The sequence below is a fragment of the Syngnathoides biaculeatus genome, chromosome 23 (assembly GCF_019802595.1).
Source record: "Syngnathoides biaculeatus isolate LvHL_M chromosome 23, ASM1980259v1, whole genome shotgun sequence".
NCBI lineage: Eukaryota > Metazoa > Chordata > Actinopteri > Syngnathiformes > Syngnathidae > Syngnathoides > Syngnathoides biaculeatus.
Window position 1 is genome coordinate 14,375,803 of NC_084662.1, and position 24,957 is coordinate 14,400,759.

Genomic DNA, 24,957 nt, shown 5'->3' on the forward strand with positions numbered 1-24,957 from the left:
GTGGTGAAGGTGTTAAGGAAATCACAGAATTTGTTGCGATAGAAAGATTTAATAACCTTGGCCCAACTGAAACAATTTCAGAGTGGCAAAAAAAGGCATTAAGAACGAGAAATCCTTTTTGCTGCTTCCCGTCGTCTACAAATTAGGACCGATGGTCGGCTGAGGATTTTTCCGTCGGGACGGGGAGCCGGAGGAAATGCTGCAATGCCTGAGCCACCTTCTCCGGACATATGTTGTAAACGGGATGAGTTGGAGCCTACAAATGGAAACAAAAACGCATGTCACAGCACTTGCAGGGCAAAAAAGAAGGGGAAAAAAACCTCGTTAGTTGTGGCACTTTGGACGCTGCAACGAATGCACTAAGAAGCAAGCATTTGCAACACCCCCACCAAGAAATTTGCCGTTGAATCAACACGCCCGACACACTAGTATGAGTGCGCAACGGACAGTGTCTTGTGTCGCCACCCGAAGGTGCGAGTGACGTAACAGGAGGCCGTGTTACACCGCAGCTGATGCCGTTCACATTTCGAAGTGAAACCACATGTACTGTGTACCCCCCCCCCCCCAGGCCCAATTACTTCACTTCTCAATTCCAGCCAACGCCTCACATCTGTCACAACCTCTTTTTCCCCATTTGCATTATCACTAAACATGTTTGGTTCCGAAGTAGTACTAAAGTATGACCACGTACAATCATGCCAGTCAGGATTTTTGTTTGTCAAAATGTAGTTGCGCTATCGAGCGAGAATAATGACGCCATCTTGTAGAACTCGACAGTGCGTTATAAAACTAATTCAGTAAAGCAGGGATGTGCAACTAACCAGAGTTAAAGAGCCACATTTTTTTCCTGTGTTACGGCAAAGAGCCACACAGACACAAGCACGTCACTCCTCACCAATCTGTTCTGCTCTTTGCCGAGGACGCTCTCGTGATGGCTGTCCGTGTTCCCGAAATGCTGCGCTATGGAAAGACCGCTCAGGCAGTAGCACGTGTGGTAAAAGTCTCTGGATCTGGATGGGAACAAAGAGGAGGCCTCGAAGCGTTTGATCGGGATTTTTTCTTGTTGCGCTTATCTGCTTTGTCATACTGACTTGCCAGGCTTATCCAGCAGCCCCCCGGTTGGGTTCTGGCAGCAGAGGAGGATGTACTCCTGCAAGGCTTGCTGCTCGAACATCCACCTGTGCCGACTCAGCTCCGACTCCCCTGCGCGAAACCAATGCGTGAGACTCAAAACGCCGCAATGAGCGTAAGCGGCAAAGTTACCTTCCTTGAAGAAGGCCCGGTGGAGGAGCGGCAGGAGTCCGGCCTGCCAGTAGGAGTAGCAGCCGTCCACCAGTTTGTTGCAGCGGCCCTGGAAACCCCCTTCAAAACGCATTTGTCTGCTGACCACCCACCTCTGCACAGACAGAAGGCATAAGATATTTTTCAGGAGGGGAGCTGAACGACCCTCAAATTAAACTTTTTTTTTTTTTTTTTCACAACAAAAAGCTCAAATCTGACATGTTGCCAAGTTCCTCACCAGTAGCGCTCTGAGATCCAGCATGTCCTCTTTCCCCAAGATGACCAGAGCGGCGGTACCGCAGAACGTGTAGCCGCCGTGGGCCTCCAGACCCGGCACGCCGCTGAGGCCGCCCTCCCAGTTCTGACAGCTGCGCAAAGCCACAGATAAGAGTAGGAAGGAATCGATGGATAAACCACAGCAACTCGCTTACCTGAGGATCCAATTAGTGGTGTCCTCAAACAGTTTGGGTGTGATGATGTTGGTGAGTGACGCTACGGAGGCTGCACAATATGCGCTCCTGCGGAGGTAGATGAATGCACTGTCAATTAAAGGGCCAATGTCATGAAATGCATGATTTTTAGTATGTTATTAATGAAAAAATGGCAGCCGGTATGGACCCATGCGTTTTTTTTCCCACCACAAAACATGATTTTGACGTGTATGGCTTTTTGTAAGTCCTCCCATGAAAATCCTCTCGAGGGATTTTTTTCGAGAAGAAGCAGGAAGTGACGTACAGGGCAGTAGTGCACTCAAGCGGACTCGTTTGTTTCTATTAGTTTTACCTGCGGGAAGGTAGCTCGTTGTTCCTTCGTGTTAGCCAAAATGCCGGCTCGTTGCATTGCTGGATATTGCTCGAACAGTCGGGAGGATGGATTTACCCTTCATAAGTTTCCAAGAGACCCGGTTCGTCGTGAAAATTGGATTGCACGGGTGCAAAAGATCCGCATCAGTAAGTCAGTGGTGGTAATGTGTCGACGTGCCTGTCGGCGCCGTGCACCCCAATCACGTGGTTCATCTACGCCCCGCGGAGGTGGATCGGACGATGAGGTGGTTTGGCCGCATGCAGTTTCGCCGTGATCCGCATATCATCTAAATATGGCTTGAAACGAAAGGGTAATATTGTAATATTATTATTATTCACTCATTTGTGATATGTTCTCTTCTTTGAAAAGAGCTTCCGTGTCCCATAGTAGGTGGGCAGACGAGCCGCCGCCGCCGAAGCTGCTTCGGCCGGGGTGGCTCATATATACTGGGAGTCTGTTGTTAGTTAGAAGTGATCCACATATAATCTAAACATGGCTCGAAACAACTGGGCCTTACTGCCCTGATCACTTCACTCGGTTGTGGGATGTTCTCTTCTTCGAAAAGAGCTTCCGTGTCAGAATGGCCGTGTTCGTCTCCCACATTAGGGGCCACAACGTGTTTTCAATGGCGAATGTCCGGGGTGACGTCACAGGCAGTAGATGCAGCCAATATGGCGACCACTTGAATGTCAAATGACAATTCCGCAACTTTGCACGTGGATGACGCGCTTTCTGTTCATATTTATTTCGTATAGACATTGAAGTGAATAATGTTATATGTATTTTTCATTTCAATATCTATTTTAGACTGTTTATCGGGATGACACTTGACCTTTAAATATACAGTGAACCCCCACAAAGCTGACGGGAACTTTATGAAATGCGGGATCACGATTGTACATGCATGGTGTTAATACTTTGCTGGTTATTCTTTGACTGTTATATATAAAATCAATTGTTGTTTAGCTTGAGCACACTATGAGTGCTACATATAAGCCCCCCCACCCCATTTTATTTTCAATGATCCTTTCTGCTCTAGGTGCTTTGTCGCCATCTCATGGGATCTCATTGACTTGCAGGTATTTGCTATTAGCGCCGAGGCTTTCACTGTAAACTGTTAATTTTGAGACGCAGAGAGAAGAAGAGGTTGAACATCATCTGGCTTCCCACCTCACATCCACCTCCCCTCCCACGTGCATCACAAAGGAGCCGTCTGGCTGCTTCACCGACCACAGGAAATCTAACAACTTCTCCCTAGAACAGAGGTGAGACATTTTATTAAGGTAATATGATTCCATGTGTTCAAAGGAGAAAAAAATCCACCTACCTGTCTATGACATTGTAAGCTTCCTCTGTGCCGATGATGCAAAGGGCGTTGACGGCGGCGTAGGTGGGCGCCAGGTGGGCGTGCTGTGAGGGTCCGCCGCCGAAACCCCCCGTTGGGCTCTGACACCGGGCCAAGAACTGACACACGCTGCGTTGGAAGTGATCAGCGGTAAGTACCAAAATATTTTCCCCACAAAAGAAAACAATTGCCAGCCAAGACGAGAAACTATGAAGGGTAATATTTACTGTATAGACCTCCCAAAAAAATTACTTGCCTGTATGATTTCACACTTGATGGGTCAGTAAGGATGCCAGACACCCAAATATGTCATGTCATTATCCGAGCCGCTTATCCTCACAAGGGTCGCGGGAAAACTGGAGCCTATCCCAGCTAGCTTCGGGCAAAAGGCGGACTACACCCTGAACTGGTCGCCAGTCAGTCACGGGGCAGATATCGACACCATCACTGAGCGGGAATCGATCCCACGCTGCCCGCACCAAAGACAGGCGTGTGTACCACTACATTATCAGTGATTCCCCAGATACCCAAATATTTTTACTGCAATTAAAAAGGCAGCTTTGCGTAATACGGTCAAGTTACTGGACCAAAGTAGACACCAACACCAAGGAAACATGAAGTAATAAACCATAATTTTAATGGGGTATGTCAATCCATCCATTTTCTTAGCCGCTTATCCTCACAAGGGTCGCGGGAGTGCTGGAGCCTATCCCAGCTGTCAACGGGCAGGAGGCGGGGTACATCCTGAACTGGTTGCCAGCCAATCGCAGGGCACATGGAGACAAACAGCCGCACTCACAATCACACCTCGGGGCAATTTAGAGTGTCCAATTTATGTTGCATGTTTTTGGGATGTGGGAGGAAACTGGAGTGCCAGGAGAAAACCCACGCAGGCACGGGGAGAACATGCAAACTCCACACAGGTAGGGCTGGGATTTAATGGGGTATGTGATAAAATTAATTAATGGGAAATGAAATTTAAACGGAATGGGAATTCATAAAATAGACTGAGACGGGATGATGCAAAAAGTTTTCTATAACATCCCCATAAAATGCCAAATTTTACTATTTTGAATATATTGACGCCAGCCCCTTTTCATCCTTCGCCATGGCGAGCAATCACATGACTCGCTAAAATGTCGCCAGCCAACTTAATCTGGAAGGCAAACTGAGCTCTAGCATCCTCTCTCAGGTTCTGAACTGGGCACAAGCAGAGAATGGGAGAGCGAGCGAGAGAAAAAACAAGCGGGCGCTTTCCACTGGCGAAGGGTGCGAATACTTTTTCAGGGCATTCTGTCTCTATGTAACACCGTTGCAAAAAAGAATAAATAAAAGAGCGTAAAGGTTACTGCAGTAATTATGACATGGAGGCGACAAGTGAGTCGTTCAGCACAGCAGTGAGTCTAAATGAAGAGTGTTGGTGGTCAAGTGGTTGTTAAACAGCGGCACGAACGTGACGGTGTGTGTGTGACTCACTCCGAGGCCACGGAGGACGGAACGGGCTCGTCGAGTAACTCCAGACTGTGAAGGATCCAGAAGCAAAGCCAAGGTCTGCTTGCGTCCAGACACTACACACACACAAATGCAAATTTGACATAAGACGAGATGTTATATCAGGAGCAGAGAGAGTTGAGAGGAGAAATAGATAGAGAGAGAGAAAGAGAGAGAGATCGTCTATGGCTCATAAAGAAAATAATGTCAAGTAATAATAAAGGATATGATAATAATATAATAATAACTATACTGCCTATAATATATACCGCAATTTCCGGCCGACAAGCCTCAACATTTTTCACACGCTTTTAACCTTGCCATTTGTGCGGTGATGCGGCTAATTTGTGCATATATTTTTTTTTTGCCGCAAGGGGACACTTGAGCGGAAAAGGTAAGAGTGAGACCGGTGGAATACATGTGCCGAGGAAGTGACTTTTACCAGTCCTGCTAGCACTGCGCTAGCGCTGTGCTAACGTGTTGCTGCTGTGTTACTGCCGGTTACCGGTAAGTTTTATTTGAACGGGCACTGTTAGCATTAGCACTAGCGCCAACTTTATCGCAGGGCTAGCGTTAAACTTTTTCTGTGTACCGTTTTTCTTTGTAAATATCTCGTGTTTCAATGTGAGCACTTGCGATTTTTACACAGCTGCAGCGTATGTATGTACCAAATGGTATTTCCTTTACAAATGTACTCGGTGAGGTAACCAGGTACGCTGTGTAGGCCGGGAATTACGGTCCAAGTGAAACGTCCAAAATCAAACACCCCAAACGTTGGACAGATTTCCTCCCAAACAGACCCGTTACACCCATATTTGTGTTCACCCGTTTCCTGTGGTTTGACGATAATTAAACAAAATGGACTGCACAAATGGACAAGCCACCTCAGTACAATATGAATTGGTTGCAAACCCATTTTAAAAAACCAAAACAAAAAAATCCAAAAGCAACCTGCTACACCAGGGCTAGTGTGTAGCACATCTGGCCCACAGTTCTAAGGATGGAGGTTGGAATCCAGGAGGTGAAAAGAAAAGTTCATCACAGAAGAGAGAGCATTCCAATTCTGACATCCAGCTATGTGATGATTGGCTGCCATTGATCCACGTCAGACAAAGCATTAGCCTAATTTCCCGAAATTCCGCGTATACCACTCACCGATGTAATACTGAGCTGCGGGCGATGATGTCACAAAATGCTCAACTTTCTGTCTAACAATGAAGAGAATGACTCACGCAAAAAAAAAAAAAAGCAGCGACCTTCTAGAGAGCCCATTGTTTTGAATGCTCCAGCATTGTCGATTTACAGTACAAGCAGGAGGCAGTGAATGCATCAGCGCTGGGCGAGTTTGACATCGTTACCTCGTAAGAGTCTGATAGTTGCCGTAAGCCCTTCTTGAGGTACTGATAGTGCTGTTCCCGCAGCAATGTTGGCCTGTGGAGCAAATGTAAGACAAGGAGCAGTTATAGATAGAAAATGGCAGCGTGTGCGTCTGTCTGGTGATAAAATCAGCACTAAACTGACTCTGGCGGTACAATATCCCCACACTGGATGTATCGCAGCGCTACTGAAAATCAATACTGATATAAAATGAAAACAACAATATACCGTAATTTCCGGCCCATAAGCCGCAACTTTTTTTTCACATGCTTTCAACCCTGCAGTTTATGTGGTGATGCGACTAATTCATGTATTTTTCTAACGGCCGCAAGGGGGCACTCGAGCAAAAAAGGTAAGCGTGAGACCGGTGGAATATATGTGCCGAGTAAGTGACTTTTACCTGTCCGGGTCTGTTAGCGCTGCGCTAGCGAGTTACTGCCGTGTCTCAGTGATTTTCACCGTTTTTTGTTTTTTTTTTCCCCCACTGGCCATGTTACCGCAGTGCTAGCGTTAAACTCTCTTTGTACCATCTTTATAAATATCTTGTGTTTCAATGTGGGCACTTGTGGCTTTTACACAGCTGCGGCGTATGTATGTACCAAATAGTATTTCCTTTACAAATATACCGCGTGAGTTATAACTAGGTGCGCGCTGTAGGCCAGGAATTACGGTATTTTCTTTGTAATATTTCCAAAACTATTCATTGCAAAGTGTGAAATAACAATGACAGTATCATTTTCATGTATATTGTATTGCCTTTTGTCTCTTCGTATAGCAGTGCTTTAAACGGTTTTTCCCTTTTTATTTATGCATTTATTGGCATTTTTAAATCATTTGAATAACTCACATCTTTCTTCTCAAATAGTTTTTTTACATCTCGATGCCAAAGCACATTGGAATTTTAACCTAAAGCCATTCCCCATGTATTTGTTTCATCCGTCCCTCCATTTCCCGTACCGCTTCTCCTCACTGGTGTCGTGGGGTATTTGTTTCATGACGTTTTAAAATTTAATGTCTCCCTTTTTTTTTCATGGCCTTTTACTTCATGGTGCGCAGTGAACCTCGCTACGCTCTGCGACATGAAATGAATCTGTCAAAAGGCAGCCATCAAAGAGATGGTGGGCAGGAGCAACGATCGAAGTTTGCCACCCCTGCCTTCGAAACCGAAACAAAGACTCCTTGCATTTACTACAACATTACTGCAACTGTACGACCTCCTGAAATAAAACAAAGATAATTTTTTGTTGTCTGCTGTGGCAGTTTGATACAGTTGTCATAGAAATGAGATGAGTCAGCCTGCTGGGAGGCGTTCGTGAACAGCAGGAGAACATGTGGGCTGATTGGCGCGCCATCAGAACCATCGGAGACGCTGGGCTCGCTAATGTGCCATAATCACAGCGAATGCAACCAGTAAAAGCTGAGGCGTGCAATTAGTCATTACTCCTTGAGTCTAAATACGAACGCTAATCGACACAATTACTGCAAATGTACACTATTGTGCCAGTATTTGACAAACGGGTGTAAGGAAGCCACATTTAAGTCTTTTTAAGGCCACTAAGACCCCGAATACACTAGAAATGGACGATATATTTGGGCTCAATATTTGTCGTCTTTTTAACAGATTTAACAAACGTTTAATTATTTGTACGTATTCTTCTTTTGGAAGTCAAACACAAATCGATCACAGTAATATTAGCGGAACACAAAAAACGTCATGCTTGAATGCAATACTGTAATTGTAAATCATCCATTACTTAAAGATTTAAATTTCACAGGATGATGAAGGCCTAGTGTCTTCTCATAATATCCACTTAACTGTGTCTTAATTATTGTGATTTTGGTTGCAAATCTTCTGTGTAACATTGAGTTATTTCTACGGAGCCCCTTAAAGGGACATTGAAAAAAAACAACAACTGGTTTCTCATTGTAATGAGAAACATTCTCATTGTGATGAGTAAATTTCTCATTGTAATGAGTAACATTCTCATTGTAACGAGTAACTTACTGATTGTAACTCATGAGTAAGTTACTCATTACAATGAGAGTGTCGAAAAACGGCTACCTATGGGTCGTAGCTTATTTACCAGCTAGCGGTAGCTTCCTGCGTTCAGGTAGTCGTACCTTATTTACCTGGTAGCGGTAGCTTCCTGAATAAGGAATAAGGGTCTTTTATACATGCACACATGCAATGGACTAGTTACTCATTAAAATGAGAAACTTACACATTACAATGAGAGTGTCGAAAAACGGCTACCTATGGGCTGTAGCTTATTTACCTGCTAGCGGTAGCTTCCTGCGTTCAGGTAGTTGTAGCTTATTTACCTGCTAGCGGTAGCTTCCTGAATAAGGGTCTTTTAAACATGCACACATACAATGGACTAGTCACTCATTACAATGTGAATCTTACTAATTACAATGAGGTTTCTCATTACAATGAGAAACTTATTCATTACAATGAGAAACTTACTCATCACAATGAGAAACCAGTTACTTTTTTTTCCCCATTGTCCCTTTAGGGGCTCCGTACATTACTAATATTCATTCTTTTTTTCAGTACAACACTGCACATAGCAACTCCAGTAATTTTTCCTCTTTTCATTCATTCATTTTTAGCACATGCTTACTGTTAAATGAATACCTTTCTGCAATGTCAATCAAAACTTGGCAATACAGAATAGTTAATTAATCCCAAATAATTAAAGTGTGCTGTCTTGTATGATAAGGACAGTTCAAATGTTACTAATTAAACTCGAGACGTGGAAAAACATTGTTATGTTGGATGCGTCACATCCTCCACTAAGGGAGACTCCTTGGTTGTCCTGGCAACACAGGAAGAACAGCTTCGAGTCTGCCAAGATGCGGTTTTTTTTTTTTTTTTACTTATTACATTATTCATCCTTCACTTTTGCATGCTTCCTTTGTTTCCAACCTTACACAATACTTAAGGCATATTACAAACTGAAAATGTAACATAATCTCATCTAACAATAAAATTGAATGTATTTTTTTTGGATACTTGCCACGATTAAGTATGACAGCTTTTAATGTAGTAATTTATATTGCTAAACAGGTACAGGGAATGCAAATTGGCAACACCTTTTTTTTTTTTTTTTTAGATAATGTATCAAGCGGGGCAGCACGGTGAATCAACTGGAAAGTGTTGGCCTCACAGTTCTGAGGTCCCGGGTTCACTCCCAGACCTGCCTGTGTGGAGTTTCCACGTTCTCCTCGTGCCTGCATGGGTTTCCTCCGGGCACTCCGGTTTCCTCCCACATCCCAAAAAACATGTAACATTAATTGGACACTCTAAATTGCCCGTAGGTGTGATTGTGCGTGCAGCTGTTTGTCTCTATGTGCCCTGCGATTGGCTGGCAACCAGTTCAGGGTGTACCGTGCCTCCTGCTTGTTGACAGCTGGGATAGCCTCGAGCGCTCCCCGCGACCCTCGTGAGGATAAGCAGATAAGAAGATGGATGGATGTATTAAGCACTAAAATCTCACATTGCAATTACTCTAGCTGACCACTGGTAGCGACAATGCGCCTGATTTAACGAAGATGCGACGCTTTCTTTAAGCGTCATTTTCCAAATTGACCGAAGACCTGTCGCTAGCCGTTTTGGGAGGGACTGTTTAGTTTAGTTGTTTATCTATTTTCCGTTTTATTTTGAACAATTTAGAGGAGACACCGTAAAGGAACAGAACAGTCACTTACTGTGGGATGCTGTGGATTTGCTTGTAAACGTTGATGACTTCTTCAATGCTGCGCTCTACTCTTTTCTATTCCAAAAAGGAAATGGAAAAAAAATGCACAAAAAACTTTCGTATTTTTTAATCAAGCCCGTTATAAAGTCCGATATCCTCTGTTTCTTAAACGGAGGGAATGCATTCAAAGTTATCCCAAGTAAATGACGCCCCTCTGGGTCAGATTTAGCTCCTCGTTAGGGACGAATGTGAGCTGCCGCTTACCTGCTCCCGTGAAGTCACAGTTCCCAACCCGTCGTCCCTGAACATTTCATAGGAGTGACACTCCCGAAAACACCGCAGAGGAGTGTGCACGCCGTCCATCGTAATAAAGGAAAAGTCGGAAAGATATCGGCTGTTTGTTTTGACAGGTTTCGAGTCACTTTCTCATGCTGGTTCACTCACTTCCTGTTAGGGTTGCACTTATCGGAAATGACGTTGCCGTAGCAAGTACGGCGTTGCCAAGAGGTCAAAAATGTATATCGTTGTTCGGTGACGGTAACAACCGTGTTACTCTTACGCGATTAAAAATTGTTTAGTATGATGTCAGCGATTTCACAAATACTTTTCTATGGTTTATCTCAATTAATATATCACGCGTCTTCTAAATACAGGAAAATATCATGCGTTACAGTACTTCGGTCAGAGGTAGCTTTTGACACAAGAACCGGATAACAAGTGTTTTTGTTTCCAAAATAAAGTTCTAAAGCCTGTCATACAAAACAAAAACCCAATGTATGCGCGATACAATTATCAATAAAATATGTCATTTTTAAACACAGCAAAACCCACATGGGGATATGATGCTCTTTATTAAAACAAAATCCGTGGTCAAACTGCAAACGTAGTCTTCAATTGTGAAAGCGGCAGCTGGAAGTCGCTCCTCTTGGTTGAACTTTACAGTAATTTACCGCACCCACTGGAGGCAGGAGCCTGTAAACTGGAGCATCCTTGTGTTTGTGTCCGAGTGCCCCACAACAATAACAACAACAACAACAACCACAAAACACACGCTTTGACGTGGGCAGTTTCAGCAGACATGGCTCGTGAGAGCAGAGGGAGCCATTCGTCGACTGACTGGTAGCTTTTATCCTCCCAACCCCCCGAACCCGCCTCTCTTCCCAGGCTTTTAAATCATCACCATGGCCAAGCAGTACGATGTGCTCTTCCGACTCCTGCTTCTCGGAGACTCTGGGGTTGGAAAAACATGTTTGCTATGCAGATTCACCGACAATGAATTTCACCCGTCTCACATTTCAACCATAGGTAAGCGCCAATATCAGGTACTCTGTCTATGTTGCATTCGAGGTCTCTGTCGAGTTGAGGAATGAATGGCCAACCACATCCAGCAGGTATGTTTTTCTTCAAATATACATTTTCTTTCTAATACCAAAGAGAGACATCACTCCAAATCATTTTTTCCCCATTATTGTTTCTACTGTGTTTACCAAAATTGATCAACATTTTTCCACACTTGGCAATGGAGGTCCTGAACCGAAATTGGAACCCGCAACCTTTCCACTCTAAACCAAACGTTTATGACTCTGTCAACTAATTGTGCTGCCGCCTGTATTTTCTTACTTAATAATAATAGTCGAAACAATCATGTTAGATTAAGCATTTAGGTTTTTTTGAAGCATGTGAAGAACAATAATAATAATAATAATGCAAAAATAATAATTATAATTGCTTTAAATAGAAGAAAACTGTATAAATGAATTTGAGACTAGGGAGCTGGTACGATATCAGATTTGTACCAAAAAGAATCACGCAAAACTTTTCAAATCCACCAGTTTGCACCTCTTAAAGGCACAAAGACAACTAAATTGTAAATGTAAATTCTATACTGTCTACCATCGCTATTAGTTTTGACCGTAACAAATGACTTACAAATTAGAATCGAATTGTTATTCCTTGTATGATTCTGTAAAAATGGGCACGTCAGAGTCGAACAAATGAAAAATCCAATATGATTACTGAATTTGAAAATTACCTATTGAGCCGGAAAGAGAGTACGCTTGTGCGTTTTAGTCCAGTTATGACCAAATGTAGTCCATATTCTTTTAGTATTCCATCCCATAGTTTCTGTGATTTTTATTACTTCAATACTTCTTTTTTCTTGTGTGACTTTTTCAAATTTACATAACAGCTTGAATATTTTTTCATCCTGTCATAGAGGCTCTACCAGCCTCCCTTTTCTGTCATGGACGCAGATTTAATTAAATTGACAAAAGACAAAATTGTTTTTCCAATTTTATTCCAAATAAACTTGGTGTCAGAAGTTGGACCTCACGATCGACTCCCGGAGTTAGGACTGGACGTAGACTGATCAAACAAGGCAAGTAACTGTCTTGACCCTTTACCGGCGCGTGTGGACGCTGACCGTCCCGCGGACAACTGACTGTCGTCTCAAGATCCACACTGACCTACGTCGTCTACCCCAAAAAAAAAAAAAAGAACTATCGAAGTAATACAAATTGCGCAGAAACTATGGGATATTACAATAATACAAAATCGACTATACTGTAGTTTGTCATAACAGTTTAGAATGCCTTACTCTAACCAGGATCTGTCATCATACCTCAACCAAACGTAGAAGCCCGGTTGGTCTAAACTTGTCTTGTCGCCATATTTAAACTTCAGTTTGACCATCCTACACCTCACCATCGTCTCGGTGAGGGGGTCCGCAGAAACTACTCACAGTTAGTCAAAATGGCGTCAGACATAAATACAGATTAAAAATGGTGAAATACAGTTGAGTAGACTCTCTCCAGCTTGTACTGGGTCGTCCTCGGGGTCTCTTTCAGGTAAGACATGCCCGGAACACCTCACCAAGAAGGCGTCCGAATCAGATGCCCCAGCCACCTCACCTGGCTCCACTCAATGCAGAGGAGCAGCGCCTCGACATTGAGCCCCTCCCGGATGACCGAGCTTCTCACCCTATCTCTAAGGGAGAGCCCGGACACCGAGCAGAGGCAACTCATTTCGGCCACTTGTATCCGGGATCTTGTTCTTTCGGTCATGACCCACAGCTCATGCCCATGGGTAAGGGTAGAAACATAGATTGACAGGTAAATAGAGCGCTTCGCCTTTCGACTTAGCTCCCTCTTTACCACAACGGACCGGGGGCATATTGTCCCGATATCCCCGCTCCTTCATTTTCCTCCTAATGCATTTGAAATGCATTTATTTGTATTCCCTCTGCAAATAGTTGCATCCACTGCGTATTTTTGTAATGTAAATGCAGCATGCCAGCAGTTTTGGCTCTTGTCAGCAATTTTGTAGTGTGATATTCTAAGTTTTCTTCTGATCCAGATTTGTTGATCACTTTTTCAAGCCCACTTGAATTCTAGTTCGAGTCACTACTGATACGTGCACAGCCATACATTTGATGTTTCCAACTTCTTTGTCTTCAAATACCTATGAAGTATGCTTAAAAAGTGTGTTTAAATACATTTGAGCATGTTTTACACCATCTGCGATGTGGGAAACTTCTTCTTCTTTTCCTTTTGGCTTGTCCCATAAAGAATCGCCACAGCGTGTTATCTTTTTCCATCTAAGCCTATCTCGTGCATCCTCCTCTCCACCACCCACAGTCCTCATGTCCTCCCTCACAGCATCCATCAACCTTTTCTTTGGTCTTCCTCTTGCTCTTTTGCCTGGCAGCTCCATCCTCACCATCCTTCTACCAATATATTCACTCTCTCGCCTCTGGACATGTCCAAACCATCGAAGCCTGCTCTCTCGAATCTTGTCTCCAAAACATCCAGCTTTGGCTGTCCCTCTAATGAGCTCATTTCTAATCCTATCCAACCTGGTTACTCCGAGCGAGAACCTCAACATCTTCATTTCTGCCACCTCCAATTCTGCTTCCTGTTGTTTCTTCAGTGGCACCGTCTCTAATCCGTACATCATTGCTGGCCTCACCACTGTTTTCTAAACTTTGCTCTTCATCCTAGCAGAGACTCTTCTGTCACATAGAACACCAGACACCTTCCCCCAACTGTTCCATCCCACTTGGACCCGTTTCTTCACTTCCTTCCCACACTGACCATTGCTCTGGTTTGTTGACCCCAAGTATTTGAAGTTGTCCACCTCACTATCTCTTCTCCCTGGAGCGTCACTCTTCAACCTCCTGGGAGGTTTAAAACTATTTTAAAAAATCACATTTTATGGCTTGCCTGTTGTACAATGTGGATTTTCACCTATCGTGGGTGCATCTGGAACCTACAAGATGACCGTGGTTCACTGTGTGTATGAACACTGCACACAACTCTGAAGAGTCACATAAGCACTGATATTAGCCTAGCGCACAACCTGAGTGGTGTCCTGACGAGTCCACCATTATTTTAGACTCCTAAAGTCGAAGATACAGGGTCACCATGGCAATAATTATGATAGTAATACCCTCCTTATTGCACGCTAATGTCCCAGCACAGTGATTTTGAAGCTCTGACATTTAGGTGGAATTATTATATCGAGATCATTTTAAAGCGATAGTCATCAAGTTTATGACGCGTCCCCTACACGTTGCTGCAATGGTAAGACTGCAGTTGTTCCAATAGCGATGATAATGTCATAGCTGGGCTGACATGGCTTTTTTTCCTGAAAGAATTGGAGCATCTGCCCATCCGTTATCCAGTCCACAGCCATGTCCTTCAACACACTGATAAATGTCACTACCTCATCTATGTGGAATACTGGAACACGCTCAGTTTATTTGTCAAGTCACTTTGGGATTTGTTCTCCTTCGTTGATTCAAGGCCTTCCCCTCTGCTGATTGTGAAGCTCTGCCATGTTCCATTAAATGCAGTTCGCCGTATTGTTCTGTTCCCCATTGTTGCGGTGGAGTATGTAGGCTGCAGAAATTGTGTCTGTTTTTTTTTAAGCTTCAGCAGAAGCACAGCTCCTAAGGACAGACCTTAATTACGTGCATTGTTTCATTGAATGGATTTAAAAAAAACAACAACTCGTGAATTAACCCTAAACAGCGTAGGTCCCTCGACCACAATGTGAAGAGGAAATTGTTTATGGCTCTGAAGTCGTCTCTCCTGGTTTTATTTAGCTCTTAGAGCTTCCATTGTATTATCTTTTGTCAGTGTTGTGTGCATGAATGACTTTGGATCTCAAGACAGTGCTAACAACGCTTCAATGTTAGTGAACTGTGGCTCTGTCACTCAACTGGAGTGCATAAGCTCTCCAAACCGTGTCTTCTTTCTGCTATATACATTTTATACAAGTGCAAATATGAACTTGGAAACGGAATAGAAATGGTATTCGGTTGAACTCAGTGCCATTTTTTTTAATCCATATAGTTAGATGCTGGGTCGCTTTAGTGTGAGTCGATTCAGCCAAGATAAGCCGTTAATTGACTTCTTGGGGAATACTGTGGTCTCGAGAAAGGGTGTGGTTTTACTTTTCGTTGACATCATGGCATTAGTCAGTGGGGGCGGCCATGTGGGGAAACAAAACCAAGAAGAGAGTTGCCAGGGATTTACCATTTGAGAACTCGAGTGAAGAAAATAAGTACTTGAACACCCCACTTTATTGCAAGTTCTCCCACTTAGAAATCTTGGAGGGGTCTGAAATTTCCATCGTAGGTGCATGTCCACTGTGAGAAAGATAATCTAAAAAGAAAAAATGGAAAAAAGGGAACTTTTTGGTCATAATTCCACTCACTGTGTTTGGAGGAAGACGAATGACGAGTTCCATCCCAAGAACGCCATCCCGACTGTGAAGCATGGGGGTGGTAGCATCATGCTTTGGGGGTGTTTTTCTTTACTTTATTAAGGAGAGGATGACCATGGCCATGTATTGTGAGATTTTGGGGAACAACCTCTTTCCCTCAGTGTGATCATTGAAGATTGGTCGTGGCTGGGTCTGTCAACATGACAATGACTCGAAGGACACAGCCAGGAAAACCAAGGAGTGGCTCAGTGAGAAGCATATCAAGGTTCTGGCGTGGCCTAGCCAGTCTCCAGACCTAAACCCAAAAGAAAATCTTTGGAGGGAGCTGAAACTCCGCGTTTCGCAGCAACAGCCCGGAAACCTGTCTGATCTAGAGAAGATCTGTGTGGACTGGGCCAAAATCCCTCCTGCAGTGTGTGCAAACCTGGTAAACAATTACAGGAAACGTTTAACCTCTGTAATTGCAAACAAAGGTTACTGTACCAAATATTAACATTGTTTTTCTCAGGTGTTCACATACTTATTTGCAGCTGTATCACACAAATAAATTGTTAAAAATAAATCATACATTGTGATTTCTGGATTTTTCTTTTTGGATTATCACTTTCATAGTGGACATGCACTTACGGTGAAAATTTCAGACCCCTCCATGGTTTCTAGGTGGGAAAACTTCCAAAATAGCAGGGTGTTCAAATACTTATTTTCTTCACTGTAGGAATGGATTCAGTACAGTACGCTAAAGTTAACTCGGAAAAGAAAAAAAAAAAACATCTGAAACATCTTTCATGCTAGCAGTTTTCCTGCTGGTTCACAGAGATATAGAATAACAGAACCATACTTTTTTAATTTTTTTTTTTTAAACATCTATCATCGTTGCTAAAAGGAACATTCGCTGTAGATGCCTAATAAGAGTTTGACCTTGGTTATGAAATAGAAAAATAACTCCAAGCATTTTTGTTTGGGTAGCGTCAAAACCCCAACAAATGTAAACACAATCCATTTTTCATAGTGTTTAACACGATTGACATAATCTCCACATCAAGGTCAGGGTCAGTTTCTGCCCAGCCCTGGACTACATTTTTCCATTTGTTTTTGTTTTTATAGTTTAGCTATAAACGTATTTGAGTACAAATGTACTGTATGTGCTTTTAAGAGGCAGTGCTTGGTGTGGTTGGCGTGTGATGTCGGTGAGTCAGTGTGAGTGTCTGGGCGTGAGCCGTGGCTGACAGCTCCTGCGTGAGTGGCTTTTTGTGATTTAACGTTCTCATTTAATATCTTCATCGTGTAAGGTGACTGTGAGTCTTCTTTACCTTCACATGCAAGGGGCATACAGTGTGTAGGTTGGTGTACAGTATGTAAAGAAAACACATAAAGATGATCACTAAAAACCGCAGACCTCAGAAATACTGTAGGGATTTCCATGACAGGTAGAAACGTTTCTCTTCAAAAAGCTGTAATGTACTGAGAAAGTACACACCACCAGTGTTAAAAGTTCTCATCGTTTATACACACCTCACCTTCTTTCTCCTGCAGGGATCGACTTCAAAATGAAGACGCTGTTAATAGATGGTATCAAAGTGCGCATCCAGATATGGTAAGCGTTCACGTGTGTGGTGGATGTGTTATTGCACCAGTCGCTCCTGCAACCGAAGCAGATATTGCATTGTGAAAAAGTGGTCGATATCAACTGGATGCAGTTTTCTCATTTGAGGAGACAGTGAAAGGGACTGAGCCCTGCCGTTAATACCAAAAAAGCCGCGAGTAATTTACAACCATACCAAAAACAGTTTTAATTTCCCTCAGATGCGAAAAGAAGGCGTCAAGCACTATTTGTGTATTATCAAGGGGTCCGATTACCGTAATTCCCGGCCTACAGAGCGCATCTGGTTACAAGCCTCACCAAGTACATTTGTAAAAGAAATACCATTTGGTACATACAAATGCCGCAGCTGTTTAAAAGCCGCAAGTGCCCACATTGAAACCCACAATGAAACACGAGATATTTACAAAAAAAAATGGTACACAGAGTTTGACACACTAGCACCGTGCTAACGCTAGTGCTATCGCTAGCGCTATCGCTAGCACCGCGCTACAGCTAGCACTAACGCTAGGCTAACGCTAACAGGGCCGGTTAAAATAAAACTTGCCGGTAAATATCACTGAGACACGCCAGTCACACAGCAGCAACACGCTACCACAGTGCTGACGCTAGCGCAGCGGTAACAGGGCCGGTAAAAGTCACTTCCTCGACACATATATTCCACCGCTCTCATTCTTACCTTTTCCGCTCGAATGCTCCCTTGCGGCTGTTAAAAAAAAATCCACAAATTAGCCACATCAACACATAAACCGCAGGGTGCAAAGTGTGTGAAAAAAGTCGCGGCTTGCAGGCTGGAAATTACGGTCAGTTGTTAGCTGGGTAACTACAGTATATTATATTATCCCTTATTACTTCTTTTGTGTGTGTGTTTTCCCAGGGACACTGCAGGCCAGGAACGCTACCAGACCATCACTAAGCAGTACTACAGGCGAGCGCAGGTAGTAAATGCCTGTGTTTGTTTTTCTCAACTTATTGGAGTGTTTTTGTATGAACCACATTGTTTTCTGAGAGAACTTTTATAGCTCAAATAAACATGTTCTGTTTCATGGAGGGATACATTGTAGTGTTATTCAATGGAAAAAGTGTGTGTATTTTCAGTGTATATGCTGGCTTACTCCCACATTCAAAGCATTCATTCATTAATGACTCTTAATTAAATGTAAATATGTATGTTATTTGTCTATATGTGACCCACAACCCTGGTATGGAGGTGCCCTTGTTTTCCTGTTCAAGGACCTTTTAGAAGATGGGTGTTAGGTCCTTGGAAAGACAAAAAAAGAGCACCGCAGACAGTAAAAGATGTTAATCTTGATTAACAAGTACTGTAGAGTTGAGCCCGCAGGCTGCACAGAATGTCCAATCTGCTCGAATTGAATTTTCTATTTACCGAAAAACAGATAATGAAATTGGAAGATCGTGTTCCTTTGAATGCCTCCTCTGGCCAGTGATACACAATTTATACTTCAGTATAATTCTGCGCGCTCAGTGGTGTTCTGTTAATTAAAACCTTCCAATCGCCTATCGCTCCTCAGGGAATTTTCCTGGTTTACGACATCACAAGCGAGCGCTCCTTCCAACACATCATGAAGTGGGCCAGTGACGTGGACGAGGTGAGCGGCAGTTAGCGCATAAGATTTTTTTTTTTTTCAACATCATTTTTAATGAAATCATCAGTAGTGTTGTAATTCATTTTTGACAGGCAGTCCATTATCTACAGTAGCTATCTGTTACCTCTCTCTTTGGTTGTGCTCTTAAAGTGACACTGTCATGAAATAGATGAATTTAGTATGTTATTAATGAAAAAAAACGGCAGCCGGTATGGACCCACGGCTTTTTTCACCACAAAACAGGATTTTGACGTATTTGGGTTTTTGTAACTCCCGCCATGAAAATCCTCTCAAGGGATTTGTTTTCGACAAGAAGCAGGAAGTGACGTTGTTCCTTCGTGTTAGCCAAAACGCCGGCTTGTTGCATTGCTGGATATTGCTCGAACACTCGGGAGGTTCGATTCGCTCTTCATACTTTTCCAAAAGATCTGGTTCGTCGTGAAAAATGGATTGCAGGGGTGCAAAGGACGAGAGCTTCTTGGGTTCCCAATGACAGGTATGTGTGTATACAGGTACTAAAAAAAAACATTAGTTGGCGGGGGGCGTAATCCGTAAATCAGGGGTGCTAAATGTGTCTGTGTGCATCGGAAGGCTTCCGTGCAGCAGCCGCTGAAGGATGGCCTGCGCAGGCCTTGTGGATCGCCGCAGGCCTTGTCGACAAGGCCGAGCTGGCCGCTGGCTTTGTCGTGGGGTGGCTCGTTGGGGTTGGGTCGCAGTGGCCCATCTCTGCCGCGGAAGTGGATCGGACGGGGAGGCAATTTGGCCGCGGTGTTGTCGTCGCTTGCGGGCGGCGTTGTTTTTATCACTGCCGCGCACAGGTAGATCGGGTGGGGAGGTGGTTTAGCCGTGATCCACATATCATCCAAACGATAGGGTGTTATGGCCCCGGTTATTTCACTCGGTTGTGAGATGTTCTCTTCTTCGAAAAGAGCTTCCGTGTCAGAAGGGGTGTGTTCGTCTCCCACAGTTGGGGCCACAACATGTTTTCAATGGCAAATGTCTGGGGTGATGTCACGGGCAGGAGATGCAGCCAATATGGCGACCACGTGGATGTCGAATGACACTTCCGCAACTTTGCGCATGGATGACGCGCTCTCCAGTCATATTAATTTTTTCGTACAGACATTGAAGTGAATAATGTTATATGTATTTTTCATTTCAACATCTATTTTAGAACGTTTACAGGGATGACTCTTGACCTTTAACTTCTCGTTCTCACAATTACTAGTACGCTCCAGAGAAGGTCCAAAAGATTTTGGTCGGGAACAAGTCGGATGAAGTGGACAAGAGGCAGGTGGCCACAGAGCAAGGTGTCAAGGTGTGTGTGTGTGTGTCACATTTACACTTCTCGAAAAAGTTATTAGTAGAGATATTGTCTTTTATGGTGAAATTTCAGCATGAACCTAATATGGACCGTAAACTTTTACTTGAACTTGTAAGTTTTGTGTGTCCAAGAGAGGAAGTAACAGCCCCATATTTTACAAATGTTCCTATCCTCCAGCTGGCCAGAGCTTATGGAATGGATTTTTTTGAGACAAGTGCCTTCACCAACCATAACATAACAGAGGTAAGTCAGTTTTCAATGACAAAAAAAGGCATCACTCATAAAATGGATTATAACTATCACCGTTGCGAAAAAGACATTTACCATAGGTGCCTAGTAAGGGTTCACAATGTCTAGCCTTGGTGACAAAATAGAAGAAATAAAGAATGTCCATCGCTGCTTTTTGTCTTCCACATGGAGACTTTCACACGGCTGGGCGAGCAGGTGCTGGCGGCCAACAAGAAGGACTTAGATCTTCTGCGGTTGTCTCTGAACGACGAGCTGAACCTGGCCGCTCTGGAGGAGGAGGAGGGACTGTGTGACGGCGGGTCCGCCGACCAAGGGAAAGGTTGCTGGTGTTAAAAGACAGAACACAAAAGTGTTGAACTGCCTCCTTCAGACACAGCGAGATGAGGGGAGTGTGTGGGGGTGATGTTTGTTCCTACCTAACGCTTATCCATCACCCGTCGGGAAATTCTATTATGGAAAGGCGTTGAAGCATTTATTCGATATCCCTGATAGCCACCTTCAGGTCAATGTACTAGTGCACTCTTTATCCTCACTAGTGTGACAATTTGGCGATACTAGTAAAGCCACTAGGGCGGACTAGTAGAATGACTGGCTGTTTGGTTCTGACCTGAAGTAACCCTGCCTGGTGTCACAGACGGTGAACTTTAGACACCGGATTGTCGCCGGTTGAATTTCAGACAGCGAATTGTGGCAACTATTAAAAATGTGATCACTTTACATTTCAAATTCAAATCCTGTTTTCTGTGGCATTTCAAATTCAAATCCCGGTGGCACTAATTTATTTCCATACATATTTATCTTTTGTGATGGCTTGTTTTCAAATATAAATATAGGTACATGTTTTATTCATCTTGAGCGCAACACATTTGTATTGCATCCTTACCCAAGTACAGGCTATTTATTTATTTACCTACCTATTTATTCATTTATTTATTTATATTTATTTTTAAGTGTTGTGTTCATGTTTAAACGGTGCATACTGTTAGAGAGGGTTACAATAATATAAAATATACAATAAAGCCCTGCCTTGTTCTTGATGAACTCTTAGGCCTACTGCACTACTGAATTTCCGTGTCGGTTATCATGGTGGTAACTTGAAGAGGTAGGTTTTTCTTTTAGTTTGTACTTGTAAACAGTTTAAGAACCACTCAGCGAGCACTTTAATATTAGTCTTAACAGTACACAGTTTTGCTTCACTAGTGTCAACGTGTCATTGTTCTTCTTATCTGTCAAAGTTCTACTAGTGAGGACAAGGAGCGTATTAGGACATGAACCTTAAATTAGATATAAATGGGTGGCACGGTGACGCGTGGTTAGATCGTTGGCCTCACAGTTCTGAGGACCGGGAGTTCAAATCCGAGTCCTGCCTGTGTGGAGTTTGCATGTTCTCCCCGTGCCAATGTGGGTTTTCTCCATGTGCCCTGCGATTGGCTGCCAACCAGTTAAGGGTGTACCCCGCCTCCTGGACGAAGGTAGCTGGGATAGGCTGCAGCACTCCCGTGACTCTTGTGAGGATAAGTGACTCAGAAAATGGAATGGATGGATGATATCGAGTAAATGGTAAGACGTCTTTCCATACCATATACACTGAGGAAAGCTACATTATAAAAAAGTGTTTCGAAATCCTTGAAAAATTTATACAATGTCTCCAAACTTTCTTTTGTTCTTTTCCCCACCAGGGCAAATGAACATTGTCCTCACAGTTGCCCAGCGTCCACCTCTTCACTAGTTTTCAGTGAGTGACATTGGCACTTTTTCAACTGCTTCACGCACGATTGTACAAAGTTTCCCCAAAATGTAGTGCGTGCAGTGTACAGACGTTCAGGGACGTTTTTCTTTGGTTGCCGATCATGTCATTTAATTCATTCATTAATTAAGAGGAATTGAACAAATAATCAGTTTCTTCGCAGCAAAACGGCAGGTACATCTCTTTCATTTTATAGTTTGAAATTGGTGATCTGTAAATGCTGATGGTTTAATGACGGTCCGTTGGAAACGGGCACAGCAGGGTTTTCCAAAACGCAAAATTCACATAAAAACGAATTTGACGTGTTATTACAATGTAAGTGCACAGAGTTCCACAACGGTGTTTTCCAAGAGCCAAAATCTCAGTTCGTCCTGGAGACAAGTGAACAGTTTTTGCGCGCAAATTTGATTTGATTGCAACTTCAGTGAAGTTAAAATTCAGCTGTCTGTGAATTCAACTCTTATGATTCAACCAGAGATGCCTCTCGGAGACAGAACGAACATCCACTTTGTGTGCATCCGTTTCATATTCTTAAACGCTACACGATGACGGGATATGAGAGAGCGTGTGTGTGTGTGTATGCGGTGCTGAATGACATTTTGGATTGTAAACTCCGGAATCATAATACAGATGTGTTGTTTGGAAAAAAAAAAAAAAACGACAAAAATATTTTCTCCCTTCTTTACACTTACTTGAGCAGTATTTGTGGAAATATATATTACATTGTACAAGCAGAATGCAGCATATTATTCTTGAAGAGAAGTTGTCACGTTTATGAGTAAATCCTTGATGATTTAAAACTGATCAAGGGTGTTTTTTTCCTTTCTTATTTATATTGAGACTGTCAGACGTCCAAGAGTTGCTACCAAAAACTGTAGATTTTTTTGTGAAGATATGTACAAGAAATGTCATAGCATTTTTCTCACTCTGGTGCCCCTAATACACCAGACATTAACCCATTCATGGTCAGGGTGGCAATTTTTGCCTTATTGAGATAAAAGTCTCCTAACAGGCCGCAATCAAGGAAATAACACTTCTTTTTCGTTTATGGTTAAGTTATGCGATAACTTTACTAATTTATAATCTCGTCCCAAAAATTGAACTGCTAACTTTGACCGATGAGTTATCCTCTCCTGATACCAAATTATGGCTTCACATTAAAACACTTAAATATTTTGATATACTGAAGGATATAATGCGTGAAAATCATGTCCTAAAAATGGGACGCTGCCCATGAATGGGTTAACTCGCACTGCAACACCTAAAATGTTTTTTTTTTTTTGGTTCTATTGCAGCACTTAGAAACATTTTGGCTTTTCCTCACTCTCCTGCTTCTTGCACATCTCCCCTTTGACTCTCATCGTACCGCCTCAAAAGATTTTTGAGTAAACTTGGTGCCCGCATTGACTCTAATTGCAGTGTTAATAAATATTTTAGCTTCCGCATCCCCACACCCTACTTGTGATTCTAGTACAGCTCCCAAATGACTCCTATTGTAGTGTTTAAAAATATTTGGGACATTTTTTTTCTCACTCTCATGCCACTGTTCCACCTCCCCAACGGCTCCCATCATAGCAGTTAAAAAGATTTTGGCGTTAATTTGGTCCCCATAGAGTCTTTTTCCTCACTCCCTTGCCTCTAGCGCACCTCCCCGCTGACTTTCACATTTTTTTTCATGCATGCTCATCCCATTTCATTGAAGAAAATCTACTTTATATGCATTTGTTTTGTGCACCGTGTATCAATTTCATCCGACAAGAAGTGGAAGTGGGACAACAGAGTAACAAACCACAACATAAAATGTCAGAGGATTAATAGTATATGGTCATACTTAATTTCCTAATGTGATTAAATTTCTTATTAAACTACATTTATATATTTCACATCCCTTTAAATGGTGATTTAAAAAAAAACTTGACATAGGGACAATTAGGAGCTAAGAGGAATAAGAATAATTTTAAATGCAAGATGTTTATTTCACAATAAAATAAATGTGTCAATACGTGGAACGAGTACTATCAACATTAAATATTAAACATTAGGAATGAACCTTATTTGCAATTAAAAGTTAACTATAACAAGCAGTAAAGAACTGAATTAAATGAGAAATGTTATACTTTCAAACGAATGAGTTTTTCATGTACTTTGCTAAGTTGACCACTAGATGGCAGATGCAACAAAAATATCCCACACAACAACAACTAGTACCCATGCATAATATCATAACATTCCCAGCAATGACTAGCAACAGCATGATGTGAATACTAGGTTGTGGGTCATTTTTAGCTGCAATAACACCAACATTGTCTTCACGTTTGTTCCCAAACAATTTCAGACGCCATTGTCACCCATTCACTGGAACTGACGGTAATAGTTGACAGTTTCTCTGTTCTCTGAGGGAGAAAAAAGCCGCACAGCTTTTGTCCATCGCCTCATCTGAGTTGTTCATGTTGTCAACTCATTAAAGCGCCCGGGGTGATATTAGCCTCACCATGAATATGCATGTGGCACTGATATGACAGCTCGCTATCCAGCACCGAGGCTGAGTTACGCATAAACACATACATATATTGTGAACGTGCACACTGACACGTATCACCCACGCATGTCCACACAAACGCTTGCAAGGTAACCGAGTACATTTAGTGCACTGTTTAATGCTCTTTGATACATCCGCGGCAACTCGTTTCTCTGCATGCGAGGA

The 24,957-nt window shown here is 42.9% G+C and overlaps 2 protein-coding genes across 2 annotated transcripts; one reads left to right on the top strand and one right to left on the bottom strand.

Moving 5' to 3' along the window:
- Positions 1-22: 22 nt before the first annotated feature.
- On the bottom strand, positions 23-10,478 carry fntb (farnesyltransferase, CAAX box, beta). Its single transcript, XM_061811962.1, has 12 exons — positions 10,264-10,478; positions 10,010-10,074; positions 6,280-6,352; positions 4,907-4,998; positions 3,413-3,559; positions 3,256-3,339; positions 1,713-1,799; positions 1,520-1,649; positions 1,264-1,396; positions 1,092-1,203; positions 896-1,010; positions 23-256 (listed from the first exon to the last, which is right to left on the bottom strand). Exons 1-12 carry the CDS (start codon positions 10,360-10,362, stop codon positions 143-145), a joined length of 1,251 nt encoding a protein of 416 aa, XP_061667946.1. The 5' UTR covers positions 10,363-10,478; the 3' UTR covers positions 23-142.
- Positions 10,479-10,946: 468 nt separating this feature from the next.
- rab15 (RAB15, member RAS oncogene family) lies at positions 10,947-22,989 on the top strand. The gene is made up of 7 exons (XM_061812308.1): positions 10,947-11,304; positions 17,260-17,320; positions 18,204-18,264; positions 18,859-18,936; positions 20,162-20,251; positions 20,435-20,500; positions 20,678-22,989. The coding sequence occupies exons 1-7, from the start codon at positions 11,181-11,183 to the stop codon at positions 20,837-20,839; spliced, it is 642 nt and encodes a 213-aa protein (XP_061668292.1). The 5' UTR covers positions 10,947-11,180; the 3' UTR covers positions 20,840-22,989.
- The last annotated feature ends 1,968 nt before the right edge of the window (positions 22,990-24,957 follow it).